Source organism: Daucus carota, chromosome 1, assembly GCF_001625215.2.
Source record: "Daucus carota subsp. sativus chromosome 1, DH1 v3.0, whole genome shotgun sequence".
NCBI lineage: Eukaryota > Viridiplantae > Streptophyta > Magnoliopsida > Apiales > Apiaceae > Daucus > Daucus carota.
In genome coordinates, this window is record NC_030381.2 from 7,457,314 (window position 1) to 7,471,318 (window position 14,005).

General features: G+C 34.1%; 1 protein-coding gene across 3 annotated transcripts; it reads right to left on the reverse strand.

Moving 5' to 3' along the window:
* Positions 1-741: 741 nt before the first annotated feature.
* Positions 742-13,577, reverse strand: LOC108202988 (kinesin-like protein KIN-14E). Of its 3 annotated transcripts, none has more exons than XM_017371666.2 (24): positions 13,374-13,577; positions 12,505-12,768; positions 12,261-12,333; positions 11,908-12,039; positions 11,568-11,806; positions 11,130-11,457; positions 8,957-9,056; positions 8,686-8,867; positions 8,459-8,574; positions 7,409-7,511; positions 6,875-7,027; positions 6,611-6,757; positions 6,303-6,503; positions 5,130-5,294; positions 4,948-5,052; positions 4,517-4,657; positions 4,243-4,437; positions 3,990-4,116; positions 3,698-3,900; positions 3,404-3,586; positions 2,969-3,064; positions 2,607-2,804; positions 2,044-2,315; positions 742-1,231 (listed from the first exon to the last, which is right to left on the reverse strand). In XM_017371666.2, exons 2-24 carry the CDS (start codon positions 12,654-12,656, stop codon positions 1,039-1,041), a joined length of 3,804 nt encoding a protein of 1,267 aa, XP_017227155.1. In that variant the 5' UTR covers positions 12,657-12,768; positions 13,374-13,577; the 3' UTR covers positions 742-1,038. The 3 variants fall into 3 exon arrangements, with proteins under 3 accessions (XP_017227155.1, XP_063947825.1, XP_017227160.1); XM_064091755.1 differs by having other exon boundaries at positions 8,686-8,864; positions 13,374-13,558; XM_017371671.2 differs by having other exon boundaries at positions 13,263-13,404.
* Positions 13,578-14,005: the final 428 nt, after the last annotated feature.

The window sequence follows — 14,005 nt, forward strand, 5'->3', positions numbered from 1 at the left end:
ACATTAATAGTATTTTTAAATACACAAATGGACTCACTTTAAAAGTAATATTATAAATCTATAATATATTATTATACTTTTAAATCCAAAACATAAAAAGTTCAGTTAGTCGGTAGGTCAGTCGAGTTCGGTGAGCCGCTTGGTATTCGACCCACGAACCTCCTTAATTTATAACATGTTATAACATTTAGGTTAGCATGATGGGTCATTATTTGATTTTACGTGTCTTTTTTAACTTAATATGTTCTTCTATATTATTAATTATCAATAATGAAATTTTAAAAGATTGATTGGTTGATTTATATCTGATTTTATAGATCTCCTTAAATTATAACATGAAAAAAAAACATATTTTAACATTCTCAGCAAAATATATATGTTCGACTTAATTTTTAATTATCCATTTGACGAAATTAACTATTAAGAATTTATCATCTGTTAAATAAAAAAATTATTTAATCATATTATTCTATCATAATTTTATTCTCACAATAATATTAGTGTAAGTTAAAATATATATGATAAAATAGCAAACATTCTAACCACCCCTGCAATGCACGGGTTATAAGCTAGTAATTATATATTAAACAAAACACTTTTATTAATTATTTGGAAATTTATTTTTCTAAGACAAATGTATTTTGCATACAAGATTAGATATTAAAACATATTCAAAAAAACCATTATAAGCCATCCCCGGGTTATAAGCGGGTTTGTGATTGTATAACTAAGAATGAATGATTGAGCACTAAACAGCAGAAAGATACATTGATATGGCCAATAGCTTTCAAGAAAATATACATTAATACACATCATCACTATACAACAGGGACCAGATCTTCAGATTTCCCCACTTCTGAGTATAACCCCCACCCACATAGTGCATTGTCCCACCATGAACCAAAATTTAAATCGTAGCAATAGCATTAGTATATAACAATAACCAGGGAGTTGACATGCTACAAAGTTAGTTAATTAGTCAAGTAACCTTAATACTACCAGGAGCTTACTCTTCCTTTAGGGCTGCCAGAATAAACTTTACATAGAATGTCGGCCATCAGTTTTGTCCTTTTTTGGCCTTTCATCTTGAATTTCTTCCAAATCCTCATCACCATCTCTTTTACCTGCCAGCTCCTTCCAATGTGCCACCAATCTTCTCAAACGTGCCACTTCTTTCGATGCAACATTTTTACTAGGATCATTCACAATAGATCGAACTCTAGATGCATAGCTACATTGACAAAGAAAACCATATAAACCTATTCTCTAAACAAGTCTTTCAAAGAATAGAAAGAACGCTATCATACCACAATAACTAATACACACACGTATAAGGTTTTTCTCCAATACAAACTACAAACTAAAATTAAAAAAAATTCTAAATCATATCGAAATATAGCACATATGGTATGCAAATTAATCCTCGGGAGATGAAGAAAAATACAGTAAAGTCAGATTTTTTTTATAAAAAAACTCACCAATTAATGGCAAAATATAAATTAGAAACAAAGGAGATTATGTAGGATCACGTGTGAGAGGGCATAATTTAATTGTGTGTGGTGACTTTAGGGGGCCATTAGATTTTATTCATCTACAGCCAAGATTAAGTTGGTTTGTATTTGAGCAATTGCATATGTGTGTGTGTGTGTGTGTGTGTGTGTGGGTGTGGGTGTGGGTGTGGGTGTGGGTGTGTGCGTGTTACTATATATCTATACAAACAAAAACCAATATCATAATACTATTATTGCACACATCGATGACACAACCCAAAATTAAGAAAATGGAAAGTGAATCTTCCTTCACAATGGTTAATATAATTTCATCGTTAATATAATTTCATCTTTTAAACAATGTTGTGATTACTTCCTGAAAACAGAGTGAAAGCATAACATACTTTAAGACGAATTTAAGACAACTAATCTTTAGTAATAAGCAATTAAGCATCAAGTATAATCACTAAGCATACCATCACGAATCAGGACAATCCAATTAAAGAACTTTGAAAAAACAAAGAGATGTCATGTCATAAGTACGGTAACATACGTGAGAGAATTGTAGGTTTCATCCAAATTTGATTCAGCCGGAGATATGTTAACAAACATAAGTGTTTTTGCATTGCCTCCAATTGAATCGCTCATTAGCATTGTAAGCTTGTGATTTCGGTAGGGGATGTGCTGACTGGTAGATGACAGAGCACTAATAACATCGCCAAGTGCTGAGAGTGATTTATTGATGCTTTGAGCTTCCTTTAAGTTGCTACCAGTTGAGCCTGATTTTTTCACTCTTTCTGAACCGGCTAGATCTACAAAACTTAGCTGCACAACATGAAACGAGTTTAGTTACATTCAAACTGAAAGTCTTAATTTTTGTTTGTTTCCCCTTTTAAGTTGAAAGATACATGCTACAATTTTCAATTTGAAGTTACTTAAAAGGGAAAACCCAATCGAAAATCCTTTTTCTCCTCATCCTTCTTGCTAAAACATTAAATGATAAGTTCAACAAACTTTTCTGCCACTTCACTCATCAGCCAGACGTACAAGTTCATGCTCTTGATTTTAAAAACATGGCATGCCTTCAACATATTGTATTATTTAAATGAGACTTACCTTTCCCCTTGCAACAGATTGAGTTTGTAGATTTGTACTCTCAATGATAACCGAAAGAATCAGATGGGATCGTGAACTCTGTTCATTCATCAACGTCCCCGTTGTATGACGTTGTTCAGATCCTCTCTCAATAATAGCTTTGAGTTCATCATATGAAGAAACTGATACAATAGTTGCATTCTCTACAGAAACCATTCCCTGCAAAATTTGATATAAACAATTCATGGATTCAGAAGCCATATGTGTTGTGATATCAACTCCATGTTAAGAGCCAAATTATTAAAACGTAGAATAAATACATCTCAGATACTTTGAATGATAAAACGACTATAATTCATCCCTTAAACTAAGTAGAATATCACCTTTGAATCCTTTTTTATATCTAATTTTGAAGGCCTTGCTTTCTTTGGTAGTAAAAGATCTATCAGTGTATCTTGATACAATTCTACCATGTATACCTGCATTGAGCCCAGATGAAAAATCAAAATTATATTGAGCAGGAATAGCAATCAACTATTACAAATAAAGTGCATAGTGCTTCAAGTACTTTCTACTTTCACATTTAAGCTGAGTTAAATTAAGTGGTTAAAGTACTACTTATATTCAATTATTCACATAACATATAGGGTGAGTACATGAATTTAAAATCAATCATACAGCATTAAAGCAGCTATTAGTGTTAACACTTTGCATCCAACATGGACAAAATATTAGTTACTTAAAAGGAAGTAATGCATCCCTATTCCACAATTATGAATGGCAAGTCAGTTTTCATCCACAGTTCTACACATTTGTACCTTCAATGAGAACGAATATTTGTTATGATTTCGCTTCAAGATTCTAAATAACTCAGATGTAGCCATGGGAGTAAGTCCAGGGTGGTTATCTGATCCATAAATAGTAAATGTCTTCCCTGAACCTGTCTGGCCATATGCAAATATGCAAACATTGTAACCATCTACGGCAGATTGCACCAGATACTGCATCAAAGATAAATAATGTTACATTTAGCGCTGTTTTAACAAGTAGTAGTTGCACAAGGAAAACTATAGATGAAGAACAATCTACACAAAGCAGTAATGCAAACATGCCTTGGTATCCTCAAATACATCTACTTGAGAAGCATTTCCATCAAAGACACGATCATAGCAATGTTGCTTGACCTTGTCATCTCTCCAAATATGCTCAACCGTGAACTCATCGACACTCTTAAGCACATTTCTTTCCTTCTCAGCAGTTTCTTTGTCATTAAGAGGTCTTAAGCGACAGTACACTCTAATCTTTCCCTTCATATCTGATATGAAATTATATGAGGTGTATCATTAGTACAATGACTTCAAATCATAATTTTACAATGATAGAGAGCGAGACTGCAATTTTAACCTTCTATTGTGTTAAAATATCTCTTCCTTAAAACTTGCTCTTCTTTGTATAGTGCTTCTAGCTCTGCCAGTTGAGCCCCTTGCATTTTTAAAATTGCAGCTGTCTGCTCATTCTTTCTATCAATATCCTGTAAGCAATGCCGCAATATTACAAATTCTGACAGCAGTTATACGGTACATATCTATGTGTTCAATAATAAAACAGATTATATCACAAAATAAGATTTACTCCAAAAATATAGCAAGGGTTCTACCTCCTTCATTTCTCTTAATTCCTCCAACTCATTAAGATTAATCTGCAAACTTAACAAATCCTTATCTTTCGCCGCAATGTTCAACTCTGCCTGGGTCAATTTCTGTTTAACAACATCCAATTCCTTCTCCAGTTCAGAAACCTGTAGCTTCAAGGCCTTGCGTTGCTCTGCAAAATTCTTCTCCAGAATTTGTACCTGCAATTTAATAGCCATAAAACCTGTTACATGAAGGCATATATATTTGTTGGATAATAAGTATATTTAAAATCATTACCTCCTCGATTTTCTTCTTCTCAGTAACTGATAATTTCTCTTCCAAAAGTAATTTTTCATTTACCAGTCTCTTCTTGGCATCCTCAGCTGCATGCAACTCCAAACTACGAGTCCTTAACTCATCTTGGATCTTTTGTAATACCTAGTTGTAAACAGCAGTCACTTTAAATTTCAAACCAAGTGATAGGTACCATGCACATGAAAATAAAATCTTAATAGGACATCTAACTGAGCAGCAACAGAACTGATTAATCAAATGAAATAGGTTCTGAAAGAACTATGGTACAGCCGGAAAACATAGGCGTGTGATGGCAATAGGATTACAAAAAATCATGACCAGAAAGCAAGCACATGTGTCTTTTGATAAATAGACAAAAGTGAAATAAAAGATACATGTGTGAGTACGTGGGTGCTTGTGTGTTTTCTGTAAACCTGATTGGTTGCCTCCACCAACTCCTTCTTAGTGTTATTTTCCAACTCTGGTTTACTTAGCTTTGCAACTCTGGCTTCCAAGCTCCGGTTCTCCAACAGAGCATCCTACAATTGTAATACTATAATAAAGTAGCTAGAAAACGGACCCGTTGACTATCTTAGTTTATAGAAAAGTTATGTACCTGAAGCGCCATGTTATTTTCGTCATATAAGGATCTGAGTTCGTCGCGGTTGCAAGTAACAGCCGCTAAATTCTCCCTCTCAGTATTTAACATATACTTTAAGCCCTTTAATTCATTTTGTATAAGCTCCTCATGCTCCTGTTTCTCGTGTAGTGCTTCCCGCAACTAATATATATATATATGTGTGTGTGTGTGAGAAGTCGAACAGATAAAATATTGTTTATAATAGGTAAACATCTGTTTAAGTTAAAATCAGCAAGAACTTAGAAATTTAACCCTTAATTCATTGAATGATTGATTATAAATTATTAAAATCATTTTACATTCACCAAATTAGACCTCAAGAAGGGTTTGTAACCTGTGTTATCAAACTCACAAAAAATTCAAGACTCGCATAAAAGGTTACATAAACAGAACAAGAAAACATCCACACGAACAGAGAAGGTTACAAAGATGGTCCAAAAGATACACATGTTCAATATGTTCTACCGGTCAAAGATCCCAGTCTCAAAAAAGAAGAATGCAGTCTACAGGTAAATGACGGCTTGGACAAATTATAAGCAGGCTTTAAATATTGATGTGCTACTCTTCAGGCATAACTACTGATTAATATTCATCTTCTTTTTACTTCACTAGTTTGCCTTGCTATAACACACACAAACACAAAACATACATGGGTATATGTCCATGACAATCGATCGTAGTAACAATCTTTCTGTGGGTTTTATAGCTGAAAGATCTAAAACCTAATTTTTTTTATGTGAGTGCAGGGGGTCAAGTTGCCTATCCATGCTTTAGACACCCATCCTAGGTTCCTATCATTCAGCTATAAAAAAGCGTGCGGAAAGATTGTTTGCCAACAATCACTTGTGGACCCTATATATATTAGTCCAAAGTGGTTCTACAGTAGAACCAAATTTAAAAATCAAAATCTTTGCTCAAGTCATATGTGTTACGAGTAAATTGTTTGTGCATGTTATGTATGAACTACATTAGAATTAAATTTTATTCGTAACTATAATTAATTTTATAATTATTTATGCAATTTCAGAATGGAACCAAATAATTCTCTACAGGACTCTATATAAGATGGTTAAAAATGGCAGATATATATACCAAACAAAATTATTAAAGTACAGGTCTGTGTTACACTTCTATAACCAAATTACTTACTTGTTTAGCATTCCTTTGGGATTCTTCCAGTGCTTTAGACAACTCTTCAATGTGTTTCTCATTAGCATTAACAATTGGAGATTTCACATTATTAGAGACATCGCCATTGACAGGGGCATTAGCAGCAGATCGTGCTTTAGAGTACCGACGTAACATCACATCATTTATATGTGTTTGAAGGGCAACACATATCTCCTCTCCCTGCAAAGGGAGAAAAGCATCGAAATGTCAATTTATAACGGTAGAGCCACAAAAGCCTAAAAATCCATTATCGCAATATAACATTGAGAATAAAATGTTTTAAGAACCTGTTTTGTTTCGAACTGAAATATATGCAACACACCAGCTACTCTCATTTTAAAGAATACAGCCGTATTACTGCTCCCAAACTGCATTATATCTCTTAGCTCAGCAGAATGTAAATACTCTTTTGGCACCGGACGGAAAAAGTGAACCTGCAGGATTGCAGCAATAAAACACTCGTGTTGGGTAAAAAAATTGCCACAACACCGCTACAGAAATAACATATATCAAAACAGTAGCTACTTAGTTATACCGAACTTTAGACTCACCCCACGCTTATTAATTCCTAATATAATTCTTCCAGGAAGAAGCCCAATGGGATCATCAATCTTCCGAACACTAAAGAAGACTGAATTTCCATACGGTAAAGTTCGTAAAATGCGTAGAAATTGTTGTCTTGCATCGTCTTTTGTTAGATTCTCCTATAATGACAACAAAAGCATCCTCAATACATGAAGATATTTATGAAAAAAGAAACTTTAAAACTGCTCTTGTACAAGTAAAAGTGAGCACATAATAAAATAAATAATACAACAGAACTCGCTTATATATATGCCTTAATTATATGCATATCTCTAGGCAACTTGAATTGAATAACAAATGGAAAGCAAACTCTATTTTTTGGTAAGACTGAATGTCATCATAATAGATTATTGTATAATAATATTGCATATATCTTCTGACATAGAACCCAACCAATATAGAACGAACTATATACACGAAAAGTATACAAAAAGAGTTTTCTCTTGAATCTTCAGTGCAATCTCTTCTAGGACCTGAAATTTCAATTTTCCAGGACTCACCATGGAACCATAACGCGAGAGAACATCAGTTTCCCATTCTTTCCTTGCTCGAGTTAGAGCAATTTGCCGGGGCAGAAATCGCTCCAGAAGTGATGTCCAGTCACTGTGAATAATTAATCCACAAATTAAAACATTATGGACATTGAAAGAAATGTATAAACAATAAATTACTTGATTGGAAATGGAAAAAAAATGCCTACATACATTAAACCATAGCAAGTGTAAGCCGAAAATAGATATTTACATTAATAACCATATTATATATATAGGCTAGTGATCAAATACAAACCAACCCTTAAATAAAAACTAAAAACGGTACAATTTAGTGATATTCTCTTTAGAAAATAGTGATTTGTGTTGCTAAAATTAGTGATTTTTTAAAAAGGTAGTATTTCTATATCTTGTCCCATGATTGGACCTTAGAATATCTGCCACGTTACTTTTGGCCACTGTCCCCTGCCATCGTACACCATGTAAGATTGTAAGCACCAAAACTGTATAAATTAGTCGTTGTATGGATTATTTGGGCGAGGGTAGTCGGATTGTTTCAAGTCATTGTTTGGGAAGCGTCCACATTTGTTGACAAATGAAATACAGTGGCAGCATGATTTTACGTTGATCGAGATGATGCCTTTTCGGGCTACATGAATTAGCCTAAACTATCTTTTCAGATTTGTTCCTCAATGGAGGTGGAGGTGTATTTGGTGATGATAGAGATAGTGGAGGTGAACATGGAGGTGGTGGTTATGGAGGGGGCTGGAGGCATGGAAGAGGTGTGGGTGGAGATGATGGAGATGGCGGTGGAGGCGGAGGTGGTGGTGGTAGAGGTGGAGATGGGGTTAATGAAGAAATTAGTTGTATTTGCTTAAAAATTAGTGATATTGAGCTGGGTTTGTAGTTTGTAGAATAAGGAAGTTTGTAATTGAATAAGACTATATATATATATATATATATATATATATATAGAGAGAGAGAGAGAGAGAGAGAGAGAGGGAGGGAGGGGATTATTTAAAAAAATTAATAGTTGCATGAATGAAGAAAAAAACTAACGTGCACGATTCAGGGCTCAGAACAACTCCAATTTCAACTAAAATCTGCAATGCTGACAATTGTGCTGCATCATCTCTTCCAACAGGATAGTTCCCCCATATATAATCATGTTGCAACTGAGACATTAAAACACAAGCACCCAAGTTAACTGCTAGTAATCTACACTACACTATAAGAGCATTTGAACTACAATTTGCTATTTTAGAAATAATAAAGATATTAAATACCTGGACATAGCATAGCTGCACAAACATTGGATCTGCCACAACCTCATCAGATTCTCGAAATAATTTTTTTTTGAATGTCAATTTGCAGTGCAATATTTCTCCTTTACTCCTGTCCTTTGATGCCTTAAACTCAGCAAGGAGATCCCCAATGTACTTGTTATCATCTAATCCAATATACTCTTCTACATGACAGGTGTGTACAGTAAGTAACAACGAAATCCAAAAGCACAAGGAACTTCTACAGAAGAAGAATCTAAGGCTATTTGAATACCATTTCCAGGATCGAGAGATTTGGAAGCATTAACCACTTTTCGACACTCAAAGAGACTAAAGCTAGAGTATGCTGACAGCTTAATTATCCCTGCAAGTTCCTGCATTAGGAATATTGTCATGTAAAACAGCTCAAGTGCTAAAGTTTCATTTGTATATGGCATTTAAAATGGAGGGTGTGCATACTTAATAGACTATGATTGCCAGTTACCTGAGGAAGTTGATCTTTAACAACAAAAACGGCAATATATTGAATAGAATAGTTGTAGAAGTTGGAGATTGGAAAGAATAATGAGAATAGTGCATAACGAATAGTAAATACCCAGCACACAATTAAAAAAAAAAAAAAAGTGAATACCGGATGAATCAGAGAGTGCTCAAAAAAAGATTAGTCAGGGGTGAAAAACAGACGTGTAAAAAGATCATAGATTTTAACAAAAAATATATTACTTATTAGATTCTCAATTCCTCAACATTGAAGAGCATGTCTAATATGAAAAAATGATCGATAATAAAGCATCGATAACATCGTTCAACAATTTAAAAGCTTCAGAGTCATTTAGCTCAATTTCTCGTTCTTCTTCTTCCTCTTTATCTATTAAAATTTGGAGTAGGCATGTGAGTTGCATTTTGAGGTAGATGTTCCACTTGTCAAGTGCCTCGTACGATAAGAAGGTTCCTGAGCAGTGAGCACTAAAAGCAATACACACATCATTCTAATTAAGACCTTCGCCTTCATGGAGACACTAAATTTGAGCACTTTTAGTGCTTTTTAGCACTTAAGCGCACTTCTTGAGCGCTTTTTTGCTGATTTCAGGAATCACATTAAATAGCTGATATTTGAATCGCACATCTTGCGCCTAAGCGCAAAGCGCCACTAATCACGCAATTAAGCGCGCCCTAGATAACACTGACTGTAAATAGAAGTATGTCAACACATTACAAACCAGAAGTAATATTTGCAATTTCAATTTAATGTCTAAACCTCATAATACATCAATTAGACCCTGTTACAAATGTATTTCAACATAACATTCAATAGTTTATAACAGTTTTTAAGTTTTTTTGGACTTCTTAATAATTACGGTTTTGACTCGGTGTTGCTGCATGATTTGACTTTTCAGAAAACCAACTTAGATAATTTTATCTAAATCAAATTGGTAAAAGATGGATATAGGTAACTCAACACTGACTGTAAATAGAAGTATGTTAACACATCACAAACCAGAAGTAATATTTGAAGTTTCATTTTAATTTCTAAACCTCATAATACATCAATTAGACCCTGTTACAAATGTATTTTAACGCCACATTCAACAGTTTTAAGTTTTTTAGGACTTCTTAATAACTACGGTTGTGACTCATTTTTCCCGCATAATTTGACTTTTCAGAAACCCAACTTAGATAATTTTATCTAAATCAAATTGGTAAAAAGTGGATATAGGTAACTCAACACTGACTATAAAATGAAGTACGTTAACACATTACAAACCAGAAGTAATATTTGCAACTTTATTTTAATGTCTAAACCTCATAACACATCAATTAGACTCTGTTACAAATGTATTTTAACATAACATTCAATAGTTTATACCAGTTTTTAGGATTTCTCAATAATTTCGGTATTGACCCATTTTTGCCGCATAATTCGATTTTTCAGAAAACCAACTTTGATGATTTTATCTAAATCAGATTGGTAAAGAGTGGATATAGGTAAACCCTCCCCACCACACACACAGAATGAAAAAAAAAATGTATAGAAAATGCAAGCAGCCATTCAACTAAAAAATGATTGATGCACACTATCCCATTTTCAAAATCAATTTAAATGTTGACCTCATCATATCAGAATATCAGATAATATGATGTCATTATTAAGTAATTCATTCAATAATGTACTACCTACATATTCAGCAAAGCATAAAATATAGTAGTTAGTAATTACACAAATTCCATACAATTAGTTCAAAAAGACCTAAAGTTCCTATATTTAATCACTAAGTTCAAAATTTAACTCCTGCAATAAGATAACAAATTTTTAGTCTCAAAGATGCCAGCAACTAATTTGCGGAAGAAAAATAGTGACCAAAACCACATACTTCAAACACGAATGTTTTTCGCTTGCATGCTTCTATACTACGTATATACAATATTAGAAATGACAGAGGCAGTACCTCAACAGCATCAACTACAGTTGTCGTCATATCATATGCAATTTCTTCAAAAGTTTCATCCAAGAAAAATACTATTGTTGTAAGCTTTTTCCTAGTAATAAGAGCTTCAATTTCCTCACGTCCGGGTATTGTATGCCTTGGTCCAGCCTTTATAGAACGCTTCATAGCATTCAAAGTTTCTAATGCAAGGGCTTGTACCTCAGAGTCTGTAGTGGCACCGTGTGCCACATTATGGACATATTCTGATAAAAAACCACCAAAATCCTTGCTAGGTGGCATGCAAGATGCACACAGATACATCAATTCCCATGCTTTAATCACAAAAGACCTGCTTATGGGAAAATTTTGTAATAAAAAAAAAATAGTAAGCTGCAAGGACCACATAAAAGATAATTGAAATAACAACTCCTCGTTTATATTGAAATTATATTCAAATACCTGTCAGGATTATTCCTAGTTTGCTTTGAGATTTGTGCAAATACTTCATCCCGAAGCTCCGAACGCTTCAGAGCTTGTTTATATAGTTTCCCAACAAGCTCTACAGATTCATCTAAGCTTGTCGGACTCACTCGATCAGTGGAATCAACCCCCGTGTATTTGAGTATAATCTGAAACAGCTTAACTGCCCGACTTACTAGGTCACTGTTCATCTTCAATAGTGAAGTCGGGATAGGTTCCTATCAAGTTCAATATTTATATTTCAATACAAATTATGTACCAAATAACAAACCAACAAATTATGTACCAAATAACAAACCAGAAGCCAACTTAAACTTACCCTTTGAAAACACAACATATCCTCAAATGTAAATTTTTCTCGAACTTGCGGGCCCACAGATCTTTTAGAGAAAAAGCTCCTCTTTCCAGCTGACTGAATCTGTTTCTGCATTGCCTTCAAAAATCCTTCTACCTATAAGTATAAAATGCAATAAGAACAGGAACATTCTGGAAATTATCTGAAATGGCGGGGGAACAACTAAAACAATATAAGACATACGTTGCCGTTGCTTTAAGAAAGAAACAAATGGTTTGCCTATAAGATATGAAAGGATTGGATGGTTTATTTGCAGTTGCCAATAACTTGATACATCATATTAATTTCATTATCAACCTTTAAATATTTTTTCTCACCTGAAATTTATCAATTATCGGTATAGCACTAGAAAATTCCTCTGGCAAAGCTCTTGACAAAGTTGTAGGTGTGCTGCACAGTATAAATGTTGAAATCATACTGGATTAGCCATTCCATATTGGTGCATGAGATATCAAAGTTTATTAAAACAATCACAGGATCACAGGAATTATGACTGCATTTCTCCTGTAGTCAAACATAAGAAAAAGCTGAAAAGTTTTGACATGGTTAGAATGAACTTACGGCGGTGCAAAATTGGAACCATCACTGTCATAACCATCCCTATTTGAATTAGCAAAGCTCCGAGAAGGGGTGTCAAATCCATTACTTGAACCAAACGACGACCTGCCTGATCTCATACTCTGAGACATCGCTGCTGGCATATCAGATGTCATTCAACTAAAAACTGCAAAACTCCCACCAGCTGGATATTTTTAACAGCTACTTCCCCAATGAGCAATACCTCCTTTCAACAAATAAGCGTTCTTTTATCCTCACAAGCATAAGCTGAAACAGCAGACCCGGTCTTAGGTGAAGATTTCAAGCATAGGCAAGTCTATAGTTAACCTCAAGATTATTAGCTTAATAAAGCATAGAAAACACTTGATATGTCTGCAATATCATCACCCACAATCTCCTAAAATCCAGTACCCCGGATTTAAAAATAGAGCATATATATATATTCAAACTTTGCCGTTACAAATAGTCAACACAGTGATTATCGGAGCCGGTGGCAACATATAGATACATGATTAAAAAAAAGAAAAAAAATCAAGAAGTTGAGCTACACTAAGCTAAAGATTAAGCTAACAAGATCCTAAAATGCCAAGGGGCCAATTGAATTGAATTGAACTGAAATACAGTATATAAATAAATACAAAAATAATTCAACAGCACAGGAAAAACAAAAAAGCGGCACCGACTAAATTAAACCCAGTAGAAATGCGAACAGATCGGAAAATAAAAAGAGAAATATCTAGTCCGGTAGGAAAGAGCATTACATATAGAGACGCATAAATGAAGAAATTGAAGATTGTGAGAGTAGAATACAGAAAGAAAGCGGAGCTAATATTATTAATAGCAATGAGGAAAAGGCATAGTGCTGAATTTACTAATGTTTGCCGTCAAAGCGTAGATCGCCCGCGAATCTTTTCTTTTCGCTTCTCTTTGCTTCTCTTCTCTCTCTTAATGAGTGAATGGGTGCGTGTAGCTAGCGAGACTGAGAGAGAGAGAGAGAGAGAGAGAGAGAGAGGCCAGTGTCTGGGATATGTATGTTTGCTAAGGGAAGGGAAGAATTTGGTGAGGGTCACGAGAATAAACTTTTAAATAAATTCAACACTTATTAGCTTCTTTTTTATTTACGACTATAATTTTTTATTTACTCTTACCGGAGGACGTCTTCGCCTGGTTTGGGTGACGTTGATGTTTGTTTTTGTTGTCTTTGTAACACGGTTATGTTATGACTGTAGTTAGATCATAGTATATTATAATATAACTAGTTTGCGGCGTCCGATAAAAATTATATTAATGATTTAAAATTAGTATTTGTAAAATAAAATTAATTATGTTTTTCACTAACATTGTCATTAATTTTCAAACACTACTTCTTTGACATATACACCATGCCCTACATGTTAAAAGCATACGACTCTTTGACAGAAATGATTGATGACATCTAGCGATATACATTGATTGACCAATAAAACAGACGGTAAACTTGCAAGGACATAAGTGCGTAAAAGTC